Raw genomic sequence first — 23,006 nt, 5'->3', positions numbered from 1 at the left:
CGCTCGGGGCTGGGGAGAGGGCGAGCGAGTCGTGGGTCTTGGGAGCCCAGTCGACGGTCCAGGGCCCGGAACGTTGGAAGAAGTCGCCCCGAGCGGCTCGCCACTGGCGGGAGGAGAGGCGGCCCTGGGAGCCGGCGTCCCGCCCCCGGCGGCCTCCTTCCCCAGCCCTCCTCCCGGGCTGCGCGCGGGCGGTCCCAGCTCTGTCACGCTGGGGCGGGNNNNGGAACCCTCCGCCAGAGGACCCGCCGGAGGAGCAGAGGGAGCGCGGCGGGCCAGTTCGTCCGCTCAGAGGTCAGGCCTCGGGTCGCGGTCCGTGGTCCTCTGCCCTTCGCCCAGCCCTCTTGCCTAGAGTCCTCGACCTCCCCACGCTGCTTCAGCTTCTCCTTTGAGTAAACCACCAAAGCCTCTGGCAGGGTGATTCTTTCCTCCTTGCTTTTGCCGGGAAGGAGATATATATTTAGAGGATCTCTGTCCTCGTTGCTACCCCTGCCCTCTTAAAAGTTTTCCTTTGGTAGGAATGCTTGTATTCCTTCCCTGGACCATTTGATGGTTGCCACCTAGCCGCGGCCTGATTTGGCAACTGGAATCACCTTCAGATCAAATCTTCCAAATTCGCGTCTACAAAACTACTCTGCAGAGTTCTCTCCGGCTCAAGAAGGGCAGATGGACTTCGGAGTTAAGATGCAGGGGAGCGAACCAGTGTCGACAATGAAAGTCTCAGAGAGTGAAGGAAAGCTGGAGGGCCTGGCCACAGCGGTGACCCCGAACAAGAACAGCAGCAACAGCAGCTGTGGGGGTGGAATCAGCAGCAGCAGCAGCAGCCGCGGTGGCAGTGCCAAAGGCTGGCAGTACAGGTATGGCCCTTTCCTCAAGGTGATTTCCTCAGGTGGGGGTGAGTGTGCTGGAGTCTGTCTTTCAGCGGTTGTTGGAAGGTAAAGTTACCTAGTGACTTCCAGAAGCAGCTAATACATCTCATTTGCACCTGGGATCTCATCTCTCATAAGCAAGATTTCATTCATTCGTTCGTCCATTCAACAGGTATTTATCGAAGGCTTTTTGGAGAATCCATAAATGTATCCCTGAACTCCCTCTGCATCCCTAGAGTTCATTCCTCCTCTGATTTAATTGTGAACTCATTTCTGTTCTTGCCTGTGTTGTAATTTGTTTATGGGCCTGCCTCCTCTGCTTGGCTGTGAAGGCAGGAACTGCTTAACTCGGCTCTCTCCGGAGGCTAGGAAATGCTAGGTGCTCAAAACATATTTGTCAAGTGATTGAATGGAATCATTGAATAAGAAGAGATTCTTGGGGCCCCTGGGTGGCTCAGTCTGTTGAGTCTCTGACTTCAGCTCAGGTCCGGATCTTGAGTTTTGTGGGTTTGAGCCCTGCATGGGGCTCTGTGCTGACAGCTCAGAGCCTGGAGCCTGCTTCTGTGTCTCCCTGTCTCCCTCTCTCTGCCTCTCCCTGTTTGTGCGCTCTCTCTTAAAAATAAATAAACATTAAAAAAAAGAAAAAGATTTTTGCCCTCATGGTGTTTGTGACTTAGAAGGGGAAATACACGTAAATAATTTGAACACAGGGGCACAGGTACAGATGCTGGTGCCTTTGTTACTCTAAACTAGTGAGCCTGGAGACGGTTCATTTGGAGCTGGTCAGGCCATTTACAAGGTCTGTCTTGATGAGATATTCTGTATTTGTTAATTTTCTTTTCTTTTTTAATTTTTTAATGTTTTATTTATTTCTAGGAGAGAGAGAGAGAGAGAGAGATAGCGTGAGCAGGGGAGGGTCAGAGAGAGAGGGAGATACAGACTCTGAAACAGGCTCCAGGCTCTGAGCTGGCAGTCAGCACAGAGCCCAACGCGGGGCTCGAACCCACAAACTGCCAGATCATGACCTAAGCGAAAGTCGGACGCTTAACCGACAAAGCCACCCAGGCGCCCCTATATTTGTTAATTTTCATTAATATGAAGGATAAATGTAAGGAGCAGGAAGAGGGTGCTGGAGAAGCAACGGTAGTTTTGTTTTTGCTATTGATAAGTATAGGGGGATATAACGAGAATCTTTTTAATTGAGATATATTTGATGTGTAACATTTGATTCAGGCATACAACACAATGATTCCGTGTTTGTTCATGTTTTGGAAATGATGACAATAAATCTAGTGAACATCCACCACCATACATAGTTACAGTGTTTTTTTATTGTGATGAGAGCTTTTAAGATTTCTCTCTTAACAACTTTAAAATACACAAAATGAGGGGCGCCTGGGTGGCTTAGTCGGTTAANAAAAAAAATAAAAAATAAAATACACAAAATGTTATCATAAAATTATAGTCACCATGCTGTACATTACATCCCTGGGACTTATGTTGTAACTGGAAGCTTATACCTCTTGGCCTCCTTCACCCAGTTACAGTCCACGCCTCCACCCCACATCCCCCTTTGGCAAACCACTGGTCTGCCTCTCTATCTATGAGTTCACTTTTATTTTGTTTTTTATTGTTGTTTTTTTTTTTTGATTCTGTGTATAAGTGGGATCAGAATATTTGTTGGTCTTTGTTTAACTTCACTTAATGCTACGCCCCTCAGTCCATCCATGTTTTTGCAAATGGCAAGATTTCCTTTTTTTGGGGGTGGCTAAGCAATATTCCATTTTATATACGACATTTTCTTTATTTGTCCATCCCTTGGTGCACACTTAGGGTGCTTTCATGCCTTGGCTAATTGTAAATAATACATTGAACATAGGGGTGCAGATAATCTTTTCAAGTTAATGTTTTCTTTTCTTTCTTTCTTTTTTTAATCTTTATTTTTGAGAGAAAGAGACAAGAGCATGAGCAGGGGAGGCGCAGTGAGAGAGGGAGACACAGAATCTGAAGCAGACTCCAGGCTCAACTGTCAGCACGGAGCCCAGGCGGGCCCCAAACCCATGAACCTCCAGATCATGACCTGAGCCCAAGTCGGACTCTTAACCGACTGAGCCACCCAGACATTCCCCCCCCCTTTATTCTTCCGATAAATACCCAGAAATAGAATTGTTAGATCACCAGAATCTTAAGAAAAATGAATTCAGGCTCTTCCATTGTATTGCAGCTTAAGAAATTCTTAAATTTTGGATAACTGACTCCCTGTGTACTTAATTCTAGTCCTTTTTAGCCCTTATGTTGTTTGTAGTTGTGAAATTTGTATGAAACTTGAAAGGGATTAAATCCAAGATTTTGTGGGTTGCCCAGGTGGCTCAGTTGGCTAAATGTCCAACTCTGGATTTTAGCTTGGGTCATGATCTCACTTTTCTTGAGTTCGAGCCCTGAGTCAGACTCTGTGCTGCTTGGGTTTCTCCCTCTCTTTCTGCCCCTTCCCCACTCTTGCTGTCTCTCTCTTTCAAAATAAATAAATAAAAAAAAGAAAACAAAATAAATTAAAAAAAAACCTTAAAGCTAAGATCTGTGTGAAGGATATATACTTATATACAATATATATATAATATCCATATATGTGAAATATGCATGACTGTATTAGGATACAGAAATGAAGTATAGAAAGTTATAACTTTGGTAAGTCATTTTGGGACAGAAAAGTATATTTAGTTACTGTGAGATGTTTAGGTTTATTTTTTTGGAATCAGCATGATCCTTTTTTTTTTTTTTTTTTGTGGTTAAAACACAATGGCCTTTATTACTCACAACACAAAAAGGGGCAAGAAGGTCAGCATGCTTTGAATTGGATCTGCTTGCCCTCAAGTCCATGGAGGCAACATGATCAACCCAGAAAGATACTACGTAACAACAGGTTTGCATCAGAGCTGAGGATAACTGAGTTTGGGGAATCCATTGTTTTCATTGCAATCAGTAAGCAAGCCTGCTAATTGTCCAAGGGAGAGAAGAGACAATACCTTGTTTCTTAACCTGAGAAACAAACCTACAAAATAGTCTAGTGGTCAGGGACTTGGACTCTGGCACATCCAGCAAGATTNAACCATGTAAGATTATCAGTTACTTGGCAAGGATATTTTGATATGACTTAAGGAAACAAAATAAAGTAATATTCCAAGTCAGAAGTCTGTCTTCTGATATCCTCAACTTTTTGAAACCCAGTCTCAATTGAATTAAAAAGTGAAACAGAATTTTAACCCTGGAGAGAGTTGTCATAAAGCCATGCACTTTACTCCTGTACTTTGATTCAGAACCGTATTATCCTTTGTTTAGTGTATTATTTAACGGTTACATAATTTTCTAACTAGAATCTATTGGAAGCACATGTGAAAAAGGTTATCACGGTCAATGTACCAGAGAAAATGGCAACTGATAAATGTAGGACAGTCCAAGAAAATTTGAAAAATTAATATGCAGACTCAGCTATATTACTTCCAAGTACAGTAATCAGTTACAATGGCCTTAAGTCATCTAGGAAAGCACAGTGTGTTTAAGAACAATTTCAAAGAAAATAGCTGAAAGAAAAGATGCTTAAATATTTGGAAAGTGCAGTTATGTGAAACTCTTCCCCAAGGGTGCATATAGATAATGTGTTACTGCATTTCCATACTGACATATTTTTATTTTAATGTAGCTTGTCCAAGGCTTATCCTTCAGCCTAGCTCTCAGTCTAATTTGTCCCTTTGTCCTCTAAGACATTGATCAGGCAGTTTTCTCCATTGCCCTGGGTTGCTCTCTCTTCCTGGCTGCTTCCCCTGAGACTCAAAGTTTCTAGACTTTAAAAACAACAACTATAAGAAAACCCAGCCTAATTCTTTCCTTTTAAAAGTCATTAACACTCAGCTGCCTCCATTTCTTTAATCCTCATTTATTGCTAAACCCGTGATAGTTGGCTCTGTCCTCACCAAGGATATGAGCGTAAAAATGATGAATATTTTTAGATTCTTATTCCCATTAGTTTCTCTGTAATTGTANTGCCCCTCCCCCACTCGCACTCTATCTCTCTCTCAAAAATGAATAAATGTTAAAAAATATATACACGTATTTTTAAAAAGATTTTACTTTTAAGTAATCTCTACACTCACCATGGGGCTTGAACTCGCAACTCTGAGATTAAGAGTTTCATGCTCTTTGAGTCAGCCAGATGCCCCTCTTTTCTTGAATGTTTGATATTTCTCTTTTACGCTCTGAATGTTTTTTTTTTTTCTGTTTCTTTGGTTGGCTCTTTTCCTTAAAAGGATGGTGTTATGTTCCATCATCTTCCTTCCTTAAGCTGCATGTTTTCTGTTTGTTATCTCATTCTCTTCCATGGCTTTGGCTATTTCTATAACTTGGGAGGCAATACATTCAACTGCCTACCTGTAATTTGCTACTATTACATTTTAAAAATGGAGCTATTTGGTTATGGCTTACTGAGTAGTTGAAATTCAGTTGAAATTAAGACCCTGTGATTCAGACCCTGGACTTTGGCTTTACAAACTTAGAAAGTTAATTAGCATAATGTTTTTGAGGTTTATAAATGCTATAACATATCATTATTTCATTCTTCTTTATGGCTGAATAATACTCCATTATATGAACATACCACATTTTGCTTATCTATTCATCATTTGACAGACATTTGGGTGGTTTCTGTTTTGTGGCTATTATGAATAATGCTACTTTGAATATTTGTGTTCAAGTTTTGTGTGGATATGTGTTTCCATTTTTTTGGGTCTATATCTAGGGGTGGAATTGCTGGGTCATATGGTAACTTTATGCTTAACTTTTTGAGGAACTGTCAGACTGTTTTTTTTTTTTTTTTTTAATTTAATTTTTAGAGAGAGAGCATAAGTGGAGAAGAGGGGCAGAAGGAGAGAAAGAGAATCCCAGCCAGGCTCCACACTCAATGCAGAGCCTGATGTAGGGATTGATCCCTCAACTGTGAGATCATGACATGAGCCAAAATCAAGTCAGACACTCAACCCACTGAGCCACCCAGGTGCCCCCAGACTACTTTCTAAAATGGCTGTACCATTTTACATTCTTGCCAGCAGTGTATTGAGTTTTAACTTTTTCACGTTCTCATTGACACTTTATTGTCTGTCTTTTTATTTTAAATGTTTATTTATTTTGAGAGAGAAAGAGTACGCGTGCGTGCAAGCTGAGGGGGGTAGACAAAGTGAGAGGGAGAGAGTAGGAATCCCAGTCCGGGTGGAGCCTGACAGGTGGCTCAATCTCAGAACTTTAATATCATGACCTGAGCCAGAATCAAAGATCAGACACTTAATTGACTGAGCCATCCAGGTGCCCCTAAATTTTTTAATGCTTATAAATTTCTTTTTATGTTTATTATTTATGTTGAATTTATTTTGAAATATGTGAGATAGTATATTATTATCTATTGTATTACAAATTACCCCAAAATTTAGTGTGTTCAAACAGTAACATTTTTTATCTCAGAGTGTAGTGAAGCTTAGGTGGGCCCACTGGTTCTGGGTATTTCACAAGGCTATAGTTATCTTGAGGCTCAGCTGGGAAGAATTCACTTCCTGGCTCATTTGTGGCTCTTGGCACAATTCATTTCTTTTGGCCTGTTGGACAAAGACCTCAGTTCCTTATAAACTGACCGCTGGTGGCCTCTTTTGGTTCCTGGCTTCATGGGCATCTCCACAGTGCATCTTACTACTTGGCAGTTTGTTTCATCAGAGTGAGGAAGTGAGAAAGCAAGAGAATGCTAGCAAGATGGAAGTCACGGTCTTTTGTAACTTAAACATGGAAGTGAAGTCCCCATTACTTTTCACTGTATTCAGAGTAAGTGATGAGGTTGCCTGGGTGGCTCAGTCGGTTAAGCATCTGACTCTTGATTTTGGCTCAGGTCATGATCTCATGGTTGTGAGATTGAGCCCTGCGTTGGCCTCTGTGCTGGCAGCACAGAGCCTCCTTGGGATTCTCTCTCTCACTCTCTCTGACCCTCTACCTCTTGTGCATAGGATGAGTAAAAGATGAGGTTCAGCCCACACAAGGGTGTGAATACCAGCAGGTGAGGATCATGAGAGCCACATTAGAAGGTACCTATTACAGATGATCATATAGACTCCAGATCATCATCTACTGTTGAGATCATATAGACTCCAGATCATCATCTACTGTTGAGATAGATTTGACAAGTAGGCAATTGGAAATTTATTTCTAAAGCTGAGAGTTCGGGACTGAAACTGATTGTCAGGGAATAAGAGGAGCTACTAGCAGATCAGTTGTAATGACCTAGACAGGAGATAATATAGGGAAAGTGTTAATAGGCTGGAAAAGAAGGAAACCATTAAAGGAAAGTTGACAGACCTTCGTGATTGGCTAGAGGGTTGTAGTGAGGGAAGGAAGTAAAAATTGACCTCTGTCATCCAGATTTGAAACTTTGAGAAGTCTACACAAGAAACAGATATGTGAGTCAAAGGATGCATTTGGTTTTCCATATGTTGAGCTTAAGTTGCCAGAATGTTTAAGTGGCATATCCAGCTAGACCTTAAAGATGTGGAGCATTAGGAAAGTAGATAATTGCCTTTGTAGTATTCAGAATGTATTTACTTCTGTTGTTACATTTAATCCTCACTACAGCTCTTAGATGAAGATAGGACACTGTTATCACCATTTTACAGTTGATGAAAGCAGAAGTCAAAATGAATTGCCCAGGGCTACATAGCTAGTAAGCGGAAGAACTTTTATTTCTAGATAGCTTTTGCATAGAGGTATTTAAAGTTGATAGACTCTCTAAAGGAATGGATAGTTATTGATAAATAGTTTAGGACATGGTGGTTTCATCCTTCACTGGTGCTCTAACTCATGCAGCAAATATTTTTGAGCCTCTACTATGTACAGCCCTGTTAGTTATTTCCAAGTTAATATATACATTCATAACAGTGGGAAGTAAGGACTCCCAAGACTTATTTTGGGAAGATTCTGGAAAAGAACCAGAAAAGAGAAGAGACACCTGTCTGGCAAGTCAGTAGAGCATGTGATTCTTGATTTTGGGATTCTGAGTTTGAGCCCCACATTGGGTGTAGAGATTATGTAAAAATAAAGTCTTTCAAAAAAAAAAAAAAAGAAAGGAAAGAGCCTCAGCTGTATTTGCAAAATATATCACAATGGTCTTTTTTCAAATCAAAGCTTAGAAGTAAATTTATTAGATTAGCCCCCAATTTTCTTCTTTCCAAAGTAACTTATTATATTCACGTGTTGCGGCCTTTGCTCACCATTTAAAGGGAAAATAGATTTCTTAATTCTGGATCCTTCCTTCCTTTTTCATGGTAAATGTTCAAAGTTTATAAAGTGTGCATGTTTCCGTTATTTTCATATTCTTCACGTCAGCTTTCAGAAAAATGTACAGGTCTACAAATATGCCACTTGCTTATTGAAATGGACAGACAAGAACTACCCAGAGGAGGAACTGAAAAGCAAACTGGGATATATAACAGGCCTGCTTTTCTTATTTTGGGCTCCATTCTGGCCAAGCCCCATTAACAAACAGACAGATCTCTTTTCCTTATTAGCAAATAGTTATGGGTTTCAGTAAATGGGTAGAAGTCTAAAAATGTATAGTATAGAAATAATTTTTATGGTCAGACCTCGTGTCTACCACTGTAAATACTCTGTTAATAGGAAAAGAACCCATTTTCAAGTGGGGAGAGATCTGCCTAAACAAACCTAACAATTACTATCTTCAGGGTTTGACCACTTTTTGAGTTTAATTTGAAGAAAAAGTTGTGAATGTTGGCTTTTTCTCTCTGTAGGGGTTAAAGGAAAGTTGAATGTATATTTCTGTACCCTAGTTTTTGTTACCTTTATCTGAAAGTTGCTAGCGATGCTAGTGAAAATAAGAGAAAGGCAACTTATAGGCATGTAACTGAAAACTATAAATGTTCCAGAAATCTAGTGAGAACTTTACCAAGCCTTGAAGAAAAAGATTTGGTTTCTTATGGTATACTCTGATTTCTTAGTGTTTTATATTTTTTTCTTTAAAGATCTAAACACAGTCCATTTGAGTCCATATTTTACGTAGAAATTCAGCTGTATCAAAACTGTACAAACAGGTTAATGTTAGAACATGCAAATTAGTCTTTTTCAAATAAATTGCATAATTTAGGTTCCAGAAGAAATTGCCCATCAAATAGATTTGTGGGGAATTAAATCTTTTTAAACTCTTCTGTTTTTGCTTTTGAAAATAGTGGAGAATATTCTTGATGTAAATTATACTGCCTTGCCTAGAGGGAACATCTTTGTTCCCTTTGTGTGAGAGAACATCTTCCCTAGCTAAGAATCTTCCCTTGTACTGATTTTGCTTAATACAATGATTTGCATCCAGGCTTATTCAGGTTTAATTTAAAACTAAATTCCCTGACTAAATAGTTACATTACTGTTTTGGTATTACCATCTGGGTTTTTAGGACAATTTATTTGGTGGCGAAAGAAAGGATTTTCTTTTGGGTTTGTAAGGTATTGTAACAACGCATGATTTCCCACTCAGTGTTTCCCTGTACCTGAGCTTTGGCTCCCTTTGCAGTTTACTTCTGTTGCTGTTCTTGAGGTTGGTTGGAAGGTCCCTGGAGAGGAGAAGTTGAAGTGTGTAGTTGCTACTGGCTGCAGCTGGAAACCCTAGGCAAATAGATGGTAGAGAGAGAAAAAGAAAAGAAGAGGAAAATTGGGAAAGAAAAAGGATATAACAAAGAGAGACAGGGAGAGAGGGAGAGGAAGAAAAGGAGGGAATGAGAATGATACAAATGGTGAGATGAAATGCCACCAATGGTTGCTTCTGTAACAGCTTTCTTACCCTTGTTAGAGGCCTTTTTAAAGTACTGCCTGAATCTGTGACCTCAATTCTACAAAGAGATCTTCTTTGTCAATTTTGTAGCTGTTTCACATATTTGTATAAATAAATGAAAAGCGTATTTTTAATGTAATTTTTTGGAATAGGTAATATGTTGACTTTATAAAATATATTAGAAGGGGGTCCAATGAAAATTCTTTCCCATCCTCTACTGGTTCAGGTCTCCTCCCACCTAAAAATGGCTTCTTGTCTGGCACTGAGACTTAAAGTACCTTGATATTCCCTTGGTCTGTGGTGTCTTGGTCTTACCGAGGCCTGCTACTCTGAGGCCTTTTGGAAGTATATGAGGGATAAGTAAATACTACTGTGTGAAAAAGATACTGTACCAGAAAAAGTTTTCTATTTTATTCTAAAAAGTTTTAATTATAGGTATAATTTTGCTGCTCTTTGCAAACTTTACCTTTGAAATAATAATTTTCTGTTGAGAAAAGCCTTTAGAATTTCAAATGATGAGTGATGTACACACATTTTAGGTTGCAAGGGTCGTCGGACACGTTGAGAAAACCAAGCCCCAGAGAGATGAAGTGATTTGGCCAAGGTCACTCTTGGTATTAGTCAGTGGGAAGGTCAGAAGTAGATCCCATATCCCTTTGATGTGGTCACTGCACAGTATAACACTACCTTACACTTAGGGTTTAGCAACTTGATTTTGAACATAAGGGGTATTGAAAAGCCTGCTCGCCATGTCTGAGAGTCCTGCTTATAGTAAGAGCTACTGCTCCTATTTTTCTTGGCAAACAATGCTGCCTTAGGCTGGTGTGAGGAAATAGGTCCTCTTTTTACATTAAAGGATGGGAGTTAAATTGGTGTAGCCTGTTTGGAGATCAGGTTGGTGATATTTATAAAAACTAAAAATGCATATTTCATTTTTAGTAAATGTGTACAAAGATGTACAACTGTGTTGCAGCATTATTTGTAATAATAAAAGCCTAGAAACAAAACGCTAGTAGTAGGGGACTGGGACTGGTTAATATATGATACTGCCATAAAATGGATTACTGTGCAGATGTTAAGAATTGAGTTTGATCCATAGTTTCTTACGGAAACTATCCCCAAGAAAACTGAGAAAAGCAAGGTACAGAATTATGTATATAATTGCAACCATTTGTTTAAAAAATAAAATGGTGTGCGTGTGTGTTTGTGTGTGTGTGTGTATGTTTGCACACTTGTAGGTGCATAGAACATGTCTGAAGAAGTATGCAAGGAATTGAGAGAAGTCCTTGCCTTTGAGAAGGGGAACTAGAGCCTGGAAGACAGGGTTGAATAATGTAATAATACATAGTAACGCTTATTGGGAGACAATTCTCCCTTTGTTCCTTACTGGTTTTTTCCAAAAAATTTGTATAGCAAACAGTCTTGGAAGATACAGTATCTCCTTCCTAAGCAAAAGTCGGGTTTATTTACCATCCAGTATAATAAAGATAAAATCTTGCTGCAGAGGTTAGGCCAACTTGCTATTCGTTAAAAGATGTGTGTTCTCAAAAAAAAAATTTTTTTAAGGGGGGAGGCTCCAGGGTGGCTCAGTCAGTTGAGTGTCCAATTTTGGCTCAGGTCATGATCTCCCAGTTCACGGATTTGAGCCTCACATAGGGCTCAGAGCCTGGAGCCTGCTTCCGATTCTGTCTCCCTCTCTCCCCTCCCCAGCTCATGCGCTCTCTCTCTCTCTCTCTCCCCCAAAAATAAATAAACATTAAAAAACAATTAAAAGATGTGGGTTCTCTGCACAGGAGTTTCCTCAACCTGCCGCACAACGTCCTGCATGTACAGGCATCTCTGGTCCTCTTTGTGTTGCCCTGTGTGGGAGGGGCACCTGTGTGGGAGCCACTGCTGTGGCTACTAAAGTCTTCTGTCTTTGACTCAGGAGTCTCATGTCTTCTCCCAGCATCCATGAAACTGGGCTAACTTGTTAGTTTGTAAGGAGGGTAACATCTTAGACCCTCTGTCATTCTTGACAAAATTACCTATTGAAAAAAATGCAGTAACTATTTTTTAAAATGAAAGAAGTGGAAGTCTTAGGGCTTTTTAGGTCCCATCATTCTGACCTGAAACTGTCAGGCTGAGAATATAAGACAGGGGTGCCTGGGTGGCAGTGGGTAAAGCATCTGACTCTTGATTTCTGCTCAGGTCATGGTCTTAGGGTTCATGGGATGGAGCCCTGTGTTGGGCTCTGCATTGACAGCTTGAAATTCTCTCCCTCTCTCTCTGCCCTTCCTCTACTCACTCTTTCTTGCTCTCTCTTCCAAAATAAATAAATAAACATTTAAAAAAAGATAAGACAGATCTAGAAAACTCATCTAGAAAAATGAGCCTAGATCAAAGGAATTTGCCTGTGGAGAAATTGACTTCCTGGAGTGGGAAAGAATCAATATTTTTTGAGCATTAACCATATTGAATTATACTTCAAATATGTATGGGTTGAAATATATTATTTCTTTTTAAATTTTTTTTAATGTTTTATTTCTAGGAGAGAGAGAGAGAGACAGCGTGAGCAGGGGAGGGTCAGAGAGAGAGGGAGTCACAGACTCCGAAACAGTCTCCAGGCTCTGAGCTGGCTGTCAGCACAGAGCTCGACGCGGGGCTCGAACCCCGCACCGTGAGATCATGACCTAAGCGAAAGTCGGACGCTTAACCGACTAAGCCACCCAGGCGCCCCTATTATTTCTTTTTTTTTCTTTTCTCATAAATCTGCAAGTAGATGTTGTTATCCCATTTAGACATGAAGAAACTCAGGACCAGATATGTTACTTGCCGAAGGTCACACTGGAGTTCATACCTGTATCTGTCTGGCACTAAGCCATGCCCATTCCATTATAATAAACAGCTTTCTTTCTTGAGGTGTTAGAGGTGACTTCCTACTTTAACTTGTGAAAGTTTCTTCTGTCCCATCTTCATTGAAGGTCTGTTGTCAGATGGCCAGTTATCTGCATGAGGGATTTCCTAGGTGTCTGTAACAATCAGATTATATATAGGAATTTTTTTTTTTTTTGGTTTGTGTAGGCAAGCATTTTACAGTTGTGCTTCTCAAACTTTGTTTCTGAACTATCTCTTAACTGCATAAGATTGTAGGTACCTTAAGTGGATTTAGTTTGTGATTAAAAGAAATTTTTTTTTTCGTGTTCTTGAGGGAGAGAGACAGAGCACGAGTGGGGGAGGGGAAGAGTGAGAGAGGGACACAGAATCCCAAGTTCTGAGCTGTCAGCACAGAGTCCCATGTGGGAGGCTCGAACTCACAAAGTGAGAGATCGACCTGAGCCAAAGTCAGGTGTCCAAACTGGTTTGTGATTTAAAACAGATCATGGCTCATATAACCTTCTTGAGAGTTTTCTATACTATCTTTCAGAATTCATGAGAATTTTATATTCTACTCTCTAATTTACAGAGGTCAGTATAGAGTATTCTGAGTTCAGGGCCAGCTGAATGGGAGGACACAGGAATCAGACAGGACGCAATCAAATTGTCAGGTGGTGGTTGTTTTTTGATGGTTATTTATTTTGAGATAGAGAGAACATGCATGCAAGTGGCAGAGGAGCAGAGAAAGAGGGGGAGAGAATCCCAAGCAGGAAGCAGGTCCCATTCTGTCAGCACAGAGCCCAACACAGGGCTGGAACCTATGAACCATGAGATCATGACTTGAGCCGAAACCAAGAGTCCGACACTTAACTGACTAAGCCACCCAGGTACCCCAGGTTTTGTTTTTTTTTTTAATTGTAATAAAATATACATATAAATATACCATCTAAACTATTTTTCAGGTGGCATTAAGTACATTGACATTGTTGTGCAACTATCACTACTATTCATCTTTAGAATTTTTCATCATCCCAGGGGCTGGGTGGTTCAGTCAGTTAAGCATCCAACTTTGACTCAGGTTGGTCTGGCCCTGTGCTGACAGTGCAGAGCCTGCCTGGGATTCTTTCTCCCTTTCTCTCTGCCCCTCCCCCGCTCATGCATGCACGCCTATTCTCTTTCTCTCAAAATAAAAGAATACACTTAAAAAATTTTTTTTTTCATTATCCCAAACTAAAAGTCTGTACTCCTTAAATAATAACTGCCTGTCCCCCATCCAATCCACAGCCCCTTGCAACGACTATTCTGACTTCTGTCTGTATGATTTTGACAACTCTAGGTATCTCAGAATGAAATCATACAACTTTTGCCATTTTGTGTCTGGCTTATTTCACTTGGCATAATGTCCTCAAGGTTTATACATGTTACAGCATGTGTCGGAATTTCCTGCCTTTTTAAGGGTGAATAACATTCAACTGCGTGTATTTACCACATTCTATTTATCCATTCATTTGTTAATGTACATTTGGTTTGTTTCCATCTTCTGGCTTTTGTGAATAATACTGCTGTGAACATTGATATACACATATCTGTTTGAGTACCTGCTTTCATTCTTTTGTGTGTATGCCCAGAAGTGGAATTGCTGAATCATATAGTAATTCGACATTTAACTTTTTGAGGAGCCACCATTATTGTTTACCACAGCAACTGTACCGTTTTACATTCCCACCAACAATCCAGAAGGGTTCCAATTTCTCTACATTTTTGCCAACCCTTGTTATTTTCTGTCTTATGGTTTGCTTTGGTTTGGTTTTGGTTTTGATAATAGCCATACTAGTGAATATGAAGAAATAGCTTTATTACCGGAAAAAGCTTATTGAAGAAAGCAGCAGCAGTTAACGTAGTGAAGTAGACTTGCTGTTTCCGCCCTGGAATTAGGCATACTTATCTACCTAGTCACAGGCACAGAGGCAGTTTGGAATACTCAGGTCTTCTCTCTGCCAGAGCAGAAAGAATGTCTTCGGGTAGGAGGCAGATCCAAGGGAAGGGGGCCAGAAGGGCTGAGCCCTTCCTGCCAGGCTGCGGAAGGTGCAGGGGGACGAAAGGGGAGGAGAGGACGGGAGCTCTCTGGAGTTCTCCACAGGGGAATGTGTGAGGGGGGAGCGAGCTTTTTCTGAACATTTATGAGAGTTTTGATATTGAAAATGCTTTAACTTATTTATTTTTTAAAATGCTTTAACTTAATACAGTCAAGTTAATTTGCTCTAGAAAGGCAATCTAATTTTACCCTGTTCTCTCACCCACCAAGCCCAGTTTTGAGTATGTGTAAGTTAATTTGGGAAGTAAGGGCTTATAGGAAACATGGTTCTACATCTCAAAAAGCAATGATCATATAGACCCATTGGAGAGTTTTAAAAAATTTAACCCATACCTAATATTAGATAGAAATAGCTCTATGCCCTGAACGATCCCACCTGTTCAAGATAATTGAACATTTAAAAAATGTTTTAATTATAAAAAGAATAGGATATTAAAATTGGAAAATGTGAAATAGTAAAGAGAGCAAAATAAAGCCAGCCATAACTCTTCCATCCAGTGATAACCGTAGTTACTATTTTGTGTAGTTTTGTTCTGTGCATATTTTTTATAGGCAATATAAAATTTGGTATTTTATAAATAAAAAGACTTAATGATCTTAAAGCACTTCCCCTTGTTGTTAGAAGCTCATAAACATTTTCCTTGGTGAATACTATTCTGTGATAAATATATTTTTTTAAGTTTTTATTTAAATTCCAGTCAGTTAACATACAAGTAATCTATGATACTTCTTAATCATTCTCCTGATGTCATTTATTGAGCTTGTTTTCTTCCTTTTCTCTCCACTTCTTTTCTTTTCTTTTCTTTTCTTTTCTTTCTTTCTTTCTTTTAATTATTAGTAGTACTACAGTGGACAGGGTTGCATATTATCCTCATCTATATTTCTAATTATCTTAGACTAGACACTTGGAAGTAAAATTCTTGGGCCAAGGAGTGTTAACATTTAAAAAAAATTAATTCCGGTAAAACACACAGTGTTATATTAGTTTCAGGTGTGCAATACAGTGATTCAACAATTCTGTACATTACTCAGTGCAAAGAGCATTAACATTTTTAAGGCTCTTAGTAGGAAGGGAATACCTTTTACTTCATTCTTTTGGGTGTAGACTAAGACATGGTTGGAATTAGAATTTGTTTTATCTGAAACTGATTGGAGTATAGGCTGTGTTGATTTTTTTTTTTTTGACAGCTACTCAGAATTGCCTTGTGGTTTTATAGAAACATTGTATTTCTATCTTCCCATTGCTTAAATCATTCTGCAGAGATTTCTTGAGCACCTGTTATATCCCAGGCTATAAGCTAGGTGCCGCAAAGAATACCAGGATGAGTAAGAAGCAGTCACTGCTCTGCAGAATATCTTTTTACAGCAGAGGGAGTTACACGTGTTGCTGTCGTCCCCATCTGTTGTCAGCTGCTTTTTCCTTAGCTAAGCAGGCTGCTGTCTCCCTTCATCATGCTATTTATATTATCAAGGGAATGAACCAAATCTAAGCTAATTTTGGAGGACAGTTTTTGCTTAGTAAAAAGTAGGAGTTTTGATATGTGACTTGACTGACATCTGCTTTACACTGACTACAGCTTGCATAAATTTCTGCCTGCAGTTAAATGTGGTAAGGTGTTCAAGACTAATTCCTCTACCATACCTGGTCTGTGGAATCTGCCTCTCTCTCATTTCCCTCTCTCTTTCTTCTGAGTCTTGAGCCTTTCTTTCTAGTTCCTTCTCTTTGGTACTTAGAACTAACCTGTCCTAAGCCCACGTCCATTTAACCAGTTCTGTTTCTCCCAGTGTCTCTTGGTTACCGCCAGCTGGCTCAGCCTTCATCGTTTCATTGATCTGTTATCTCTTGGTTGTTAAATTTAATAGAAACTTCTCAGTCTTCCTCTTAGTTCACCCCCCAGTAGCACTAAACATGGTTGACCACAAACTTACTTAAAATAGTCCTGGTTTTCTTTCTACTACTCAGCCATTTGTCTCTTGTCTGCACTTCTCTTGCCTTTAAAACTTTTCCTGAGGGTTCTCTCTTAGACTCTGTTCTATCTCTGGTCATTTTATAATCCTTCCTGGGTGATTTTATTTGTGTGGTTTCAAATACCACTTTCAGGCTTATATGCTGATTACCACCAGACCTATATATCCAACCGAGATCATGCTACTTTATTGGATATCTCCCTGTGTATGGTCTGCAGACCCCTGAAATTCAAATGTTAAGTTGGGACAAACCAAAACTTCATCTGTGGTCCCCATTTTAGTGAAAGTATTAGTATCTGCACAGTTGTTCCAGCTGGAACCCCGGGTGGTGCCACATCCCTTCTCTCTCACCCTTACTGTCACTCCCTAGCTGTTTCTCACTACACATCTAGTCAGTCAGGTCCAGTCATTTCAGCCTCAGCCACCACTGAATCCTGTGTCTTTAATGAAATACTCTTTTCATTTGTATGACAGCTGAAAACGCAGTCCCAGTGCGTCTCTCCCCAAGTAGGAGGCCTTGTCATTGTTTTTCTTTAAGGAGATATATTTCTTCTATGTTAGATTGTGGTTTGGGGATGGAGAGAAATTGCCTTTTTATTTTTCCATACATTTCAAGTGGGTTTTTGGACTGCTTTGTGTTTAGGAAGTAATGAGTAATTGTGCTGAATTGAAATGAAAGATTTGAAGCTGTTGAGAAAGTAGCTTAATTTTAAAAGCTTCTACATATCTTCCTTATGTCTGATCAAGAAGGGTTAAGAAATAAGTGTGTTATAGTAATGGAGACTTAGGAATTGAAATAATCATTATTAAGATTTTTTGGAGTAGATGAGCCTCACTTAAATATAATAATGTCACTTGGCATAGTTCAGTTAATTGGTTGTTTTTATAGACTATCAGCTTCTAGTACTAATCCCAATTTAATGTTAACAAGTTTAAAAAAATTTTTTTAATATTTTTATTTATTTCTAGGAGAGAGAGAGAGAGAGAGACCGTGTGAGTAGGGGAGGGTCAGAGAAAGTGGGAGATACAGACTCTGAAATAGGCTCCAGGCTCCGAGCTGGCAGTCAGCGCAGAGCCCAACGTGGGGCTCGAACCCACGAACCGCAAGATCATGACCTAAGTGAAAGTCGGATGCTTAACCGACTAAGCCACCCAGGCGCCCCTAATGTTAACAAGTTTAGAAGATTAGAATATACCCAATTTGTTGAGCAGTGGAGTTGCTGAAGGACTGAAAAAGAAATTAACTTTTTCATAGCTTATTTTTCAGTGTATTTGTCTTTTGGACCATCATCTCTACTTCATAGAATACAAAATAATAGTATGAAATGATCAATATGTGGTGTGTTGCCACTTGAACACCTAGATTTTATTAATCTAAAAATCTCCTATAGAAATTCACACATTTTATCATGATTCAATAAAATTGATGCTTATTTATTCAAAAAAAAAAAAGAAATTCACACATTTTAAATGGGAGCAAAGCATGAAGGTTAGAGGTACTACCTAAGGAATCAATTATAAAGAGGTAGAGAGGAGAAAGGAAAGAGTGAACAAAAGATATTCACCCATTATACTTTGCTTGTTGATAGCACTGCTGTAAACATTGGGGTACATGGGCCCCTTTGAAACAGCACACCTGTATCCCTTGGATAAATAACTAGTAGTGCAATTGCTGGGTCGTAGGGTAGTTCTATTTTTAATTTTTTGAGGAACCTCCGTACTGTTTTCCAGAGTGGCTGCATCAGTTTGCATTGCCACCAGCAGTGCAAAAGAGATCCTCTTTCTCCGCATCCTCGCCAACATCTGTTGTTGCTTGAGTTGTTAATGTCAGCCATTCTGACAGGTGTGAGGTGGTAGCTCATTGTGGTTTTGATTTGTATTTCCCTGATGAGTGATGTGGAGCTTTTTTTCATGTGTCAGTTGGCCATCTGAATGTTTATGTCCGTCAATGGATGAATGGATAAAGAAGATATGATACACACACACACACACACACACACACACACACACACACACAATGGAGTATTACTCGGCAGTCAAAAAGAATGAAGTCTTGCCATTTGCAACTATGTGGATAGAACTAGAGGGTATTATGCTAAGTGAAATTAGTCAGAGAAAGACAAATATCATATGACCTCACTCATATCAGGACTTCAAGATATAAAACAGATGACCATAAGGGAAGGGAAACAAAAATAATATAAAAACAGGGAAGGGAACAAAAACATAAGAGACTTTTTTTTTTTTTTTACAAATAGTTTATTGTCAAATTAGTTTCCACATAACACTCAGTGCTCATACCCACAAGTGTCCTCCTCCATGCCCATCCCCCCTCCCCCCCAAGAGACTCTTAAATATGGAGAACAGAGGGTTACTGGAGTGGTTGAGGGAGGGGAGATGGGCTAAATGGGTAAAGGGCATTAAAGAATCCACTCTTGAAATCATTGTTGCCCTATATGCTAACTAACTTGAATGTTAATTTAAAAAATAAATTAAAAAAAAAAAGGTATTCACCCATTATAAAGAGCTCTTTATAATGGCCGCCAGATGGCACTGTTGTTCCACATCTGCTGGTTGCACTGACCTGACGGGAGGGGGACGTTTGGGAACATGACAGTGCCGACCAGCTGTTCCAGAGAATAGGATGTTCTTAAATTGGTTCTTTGTAGCCTCTGATGTCTGCATCATGTAATAAAAGCAGGCCAGCAGTTTATAATTAATTGCATATTTGAATTTCTAGTTCTTTTGAGGCTGGCTTGATGCTGCTCTCAAATAAGCCATGTCAATATTGCCCTTGTAATTTTTGTGAGAAAGTTAACTCTTTAGATAAAAGCATCAACAAAGTATTAACATTTAAAAATTGAACAAAGAACATTACTATACTATACAACATTACTTTGATTTTATTTTGTGAGTGAGGTTACTGGAATTGTACCCTTAAAAATTCATTGATAGCTATTAAATGACTAATATAAATACCATAGATGTGACCAAAATGAGGAATACCTTTAGTAATATGAGAAACTGGACAAAGGTAAAAGAGATGAGACATTATTTTCAATTGTTTAGAAGTGAACATTTTTATTTGGTTTCCCCAGTTGTGGATATATACTGAGGTTTTAAGAAGGATTCTTTCCACAGTTCACATATGCATTTGGAGAATATAATAGTCCTTGAACCAGAGGCATTGAATTTTAATTGAGTTGTAATGTATTTATTATATGCCAGTAGTCCTAGTATAGTGATGAAGGCTTGGTGTAGATAATCTAGAATAAGGGGGAAAATTTAAAAATGGTGAATTATGGGATATTTTGGTAGTTTGAAGAAATATTTAATTTAGGTTATGTAGTGGCACCTTAGGCTTTTTGAGGATTTATGCAGAGGATAAATACATACATAAATATATACATACATTTATAAGTACATAAATTCAGGTTATGAAGCGATAGGGTAGAATGAACAAAGAATAAGGTTTAAAAAATTTTTTTTAAATGTTTGTTTATTTTTGAGAGACAGATCATGAGCAGAAGGTGGAGAGAGAGAGAGGTAGACACAGAATCCGAAGCAGGCTCCAGGCTCTAAGTTGTCAGCACAGAGCCTGATGCAGGCCTCGAACCCACAAACTGTGAGATCATGACCTGAGCTGAAGTCAGATGCTTACTGACTGAACCACCCAGGCGCCCCTAATTTTTTTTTTTTAATTAAGGTATAATTGACATATTAGTTTCAGGTGGACAGCATAATTTGGTATTTGTATATATTGTGAAATGATGACCATAAGAAATCTATTAAAAATCTATCACTACACATATTTTGTATTTTTTAGAGAAAGAACACAAGTGGGGAGAGGGGCAGAGAGAGAGAGATGCTCAGTGTGGAGCCCGATGCAGGGCTTGATCCCACAACCCTGGTATTATGACCTGAGCTGAAATCAAGTCAGATTCTCAGCCTACTAAGCCACTCAAGTGCCCTATCACCACACATATACTTATTTTTTCTTATGATGAGAACTTTTAAGATCTACTTTCTTAACAACTTTCAAATATGCAGTACAGTATTTTTAACTATATGCACTGTGTTGGACATTACATCCCAGGACTTAACTTATTTTGTAATTGGAAGTTTGTATCTTTTAACCACTTTAATCCATTTTATTCAACCTCACCCCATCAGTTTGTTCTCTGTATCTGTGAGGTCTTTTCTAAAGATTATTTTTTGGGATACCTGGTTGGCTTAGTTGGCAGAGTATGCAACTCTTGATCTCAGGTTTGTGAGTTCAAGCCTCATGTTGTGTGTAGAGATTACTTAAAAATAAAAAATTCTTCTAAACATTATTTTTTATTTTTTAAATTTAATTTTTTCATTTTGTAAACTTTATTCATTTTTTTATTTAAAAAATTTTTGTAATGTTTATTTACTTAGAGAGACAGAGTGTGAGTGGGTGAGGGGGAGAAGAAGGGAGACATAGAATCTGAAGCATCCAGGCTCTGAGCTGTCAGCACGGAGCCCGATGTGGGGCTCGAATCCCTGAACAGAGAGATCATGACCTGAACTGAAGTCGGACACTTAACCTGAACCACCCAGGCACGCCCATTTTTAAAATTTTTTAATGTTTATTTTTGAGAGAGAGAGAGAGAGAGAGAGAGAGAGAGCGCATGAGCGGGGGAGGGGCAGAGAGAGGGGAAGACACAGAATCCGAAGCAGGCTCCAGGGTGTCTACGCAGAACCCGATACAGCGCTCAAACTCACGAGATGTGAGATTTTAACTGTCTGAGCCACCCAGGCGCCCTGATTTTTAGAGTCCACGTATAAGTGAAGGAATAAGTTTTGAGGGTAAGAACAGTTGAGGGAAACTGAGCTGTTGTGTTAAATACCTAAAACAGAGGAGGAAGTCTTTGGGAAGTTATTTTTGGGCAGAGCCCAGGGACACTGAGATTCCTGTGACCCCAAGGAGCTGTTTAAGCCTGAAGCTTGGGAAAAATGTGGGAGCCACATAAGAAAAAATATCTTCCTGCTTTTTTAAGTACTAGTGGAGCTGAGAGGGACAGCTTTAATGTGACCTGGGCTGCAACTAGAGGAACTCTTCTAGCAAAAACCCAAGAGGCTAGGTTTCCAGAAAAGAATCCTTTCTTCTAGATGTAGACTTTAGAAAGCATTTGTTTAAATGAGAATTCAACTGGGGCTGTCAATTTGAACATGACATAATATGTAACAGAATTTTGGGTTAGCATTTTAGAAGTTGACAACCTTTGTCCTCTTGAGATTAGCGTGTCCTTATGAAACCCAAAGGACGCAAGCAGTTTCACTTAATCAGCAATGTTGCTTGTTAGCCTTAGAGTGAAAGAAAAACATAGAAAAAAAATAACATAGTCATGGGATCACATCTTTATTTTCAGATTTGATCTTTATTTTCAAGCACTTTGAAGAAATGAGATTAGAAAGACACTCGACATAGAGTTTATTCCTGAGGCTTCCCATTAGTCAGTCCCCAGTAATAGCTGCTAGAATCTTAGAATCAGTTTGGTCGTTTTGTTTTCCTTTATCTTTAGCCCTTTTTATTTGTCACTGAGATCAATCTAAATCTGTTTTGAACTTTATTGGTTGTGTCAGCTCTCGCTTGCTTTTGCCTTTTAACATCCATGTGTTAAATGTCGCCAGTTGCCTCACACTGTCAGTTTTCTTTATGCCGGTTAGCTGAAATTTTACCACGTATCCTCTGAGATTTAGGGATAGTAAAGAAAATAAGTGAGGAATACCCATTGCATTTTATAGCATAAAGTTAAAACTTTAGAGTGGGTGAGTTTAAAAGGAATTCTAATGTAAATTACAAAATAAAAAATGAAGCCCATATGTCAACAAGATACGTCCGTGTAGGTCTAACTTTAATATTTTTTATATGTATGAGAAACCTTAAAATGTTAGGGAAGAAATTATCAATGAGATCTTGGGATTTTCTATAAATCACTAAAGCAGAACATATGTGTAATAAGTGAAGAAAAGGGGAGGAAGTGAAGAAACTCTGTTGTAATAAGGTTAATGAGACAGTCCCAAGTAAAATCTTTCCATTGGCAAAACTGATAGTGTTTTGCCTCATACCTGAGGTGGCGCAGGAGTAAGGGGTCACTCTCACCGAAAACAAGACCTTTGTTTTCGAAGCCCAAGGAATGAGAGACGGAACAATTGGCCTCTTGTGTGTCTTTTCAGAGNNCAATGAAGAGACCTTTTCTGGTTTATTCTAGAATCAAAACTGTATTTTACTTCTTTGTATTGAATTGTTACATAAAATATTTATTATATTTATTTTATATTTGTGTAATTTTGTATTTATATAATTTTATATTTGAAATATTATGATCTATAATAA

At 39.0% G+C, this 23,006-nt stretch overlaps 1 protein-coding gene across 3 annotated transcripts in view; it reads left to right on the top strand.

Annotated features, from left to right (window-relative positions):
* Positions 1-228: 228 nt before the first annotated feature.
* The window catches only part of OSBPL11 (oxysterol binding protein like 11), an 82,554-nt gene continuing 59,776 nt past the window's right edge, over positions 229-23,006 (top strand). For 2 of the 3 annotated variants that reach the window (XM_077767638.1, XM_077767640.1), the window contains exon 1: positions 229-854. In XM_077767638.1, the coding sequence (XP_077623764.1) occupies positions 664-854 (191 nt within the window). In that variant the 5' untranslated portion in view covers positions 229-663. Of the gene's footprint in view, positions 855-1,000; positions 1,039-23,006 lie in introns of those variants that run through there. The other variant, XM_077767639.1, reaches the window with a different exon arrangement.

Source organism: Crocuta crocuta, unplaced genomic scaffold, assembly GCF_008692635.1.
Source record: "Crocuta crocuta isolate KB4526 unplaced genomic scaffold, BGI_CrCroc_1.0 scaffold45, whole genome shotgun sequence".
NCBI classification, from domain to species: Eukaryota; Metazoa; Chordata; class Mammalia; order Carnivora; family Hyaenidae; genus Crocuta; species Crocuta crocuta.
The sequence above is the reverse complement of the archived record's forward strand: the minus strand, read 5'-3'. Positions and strand labels throughout refer to the sequence as shown.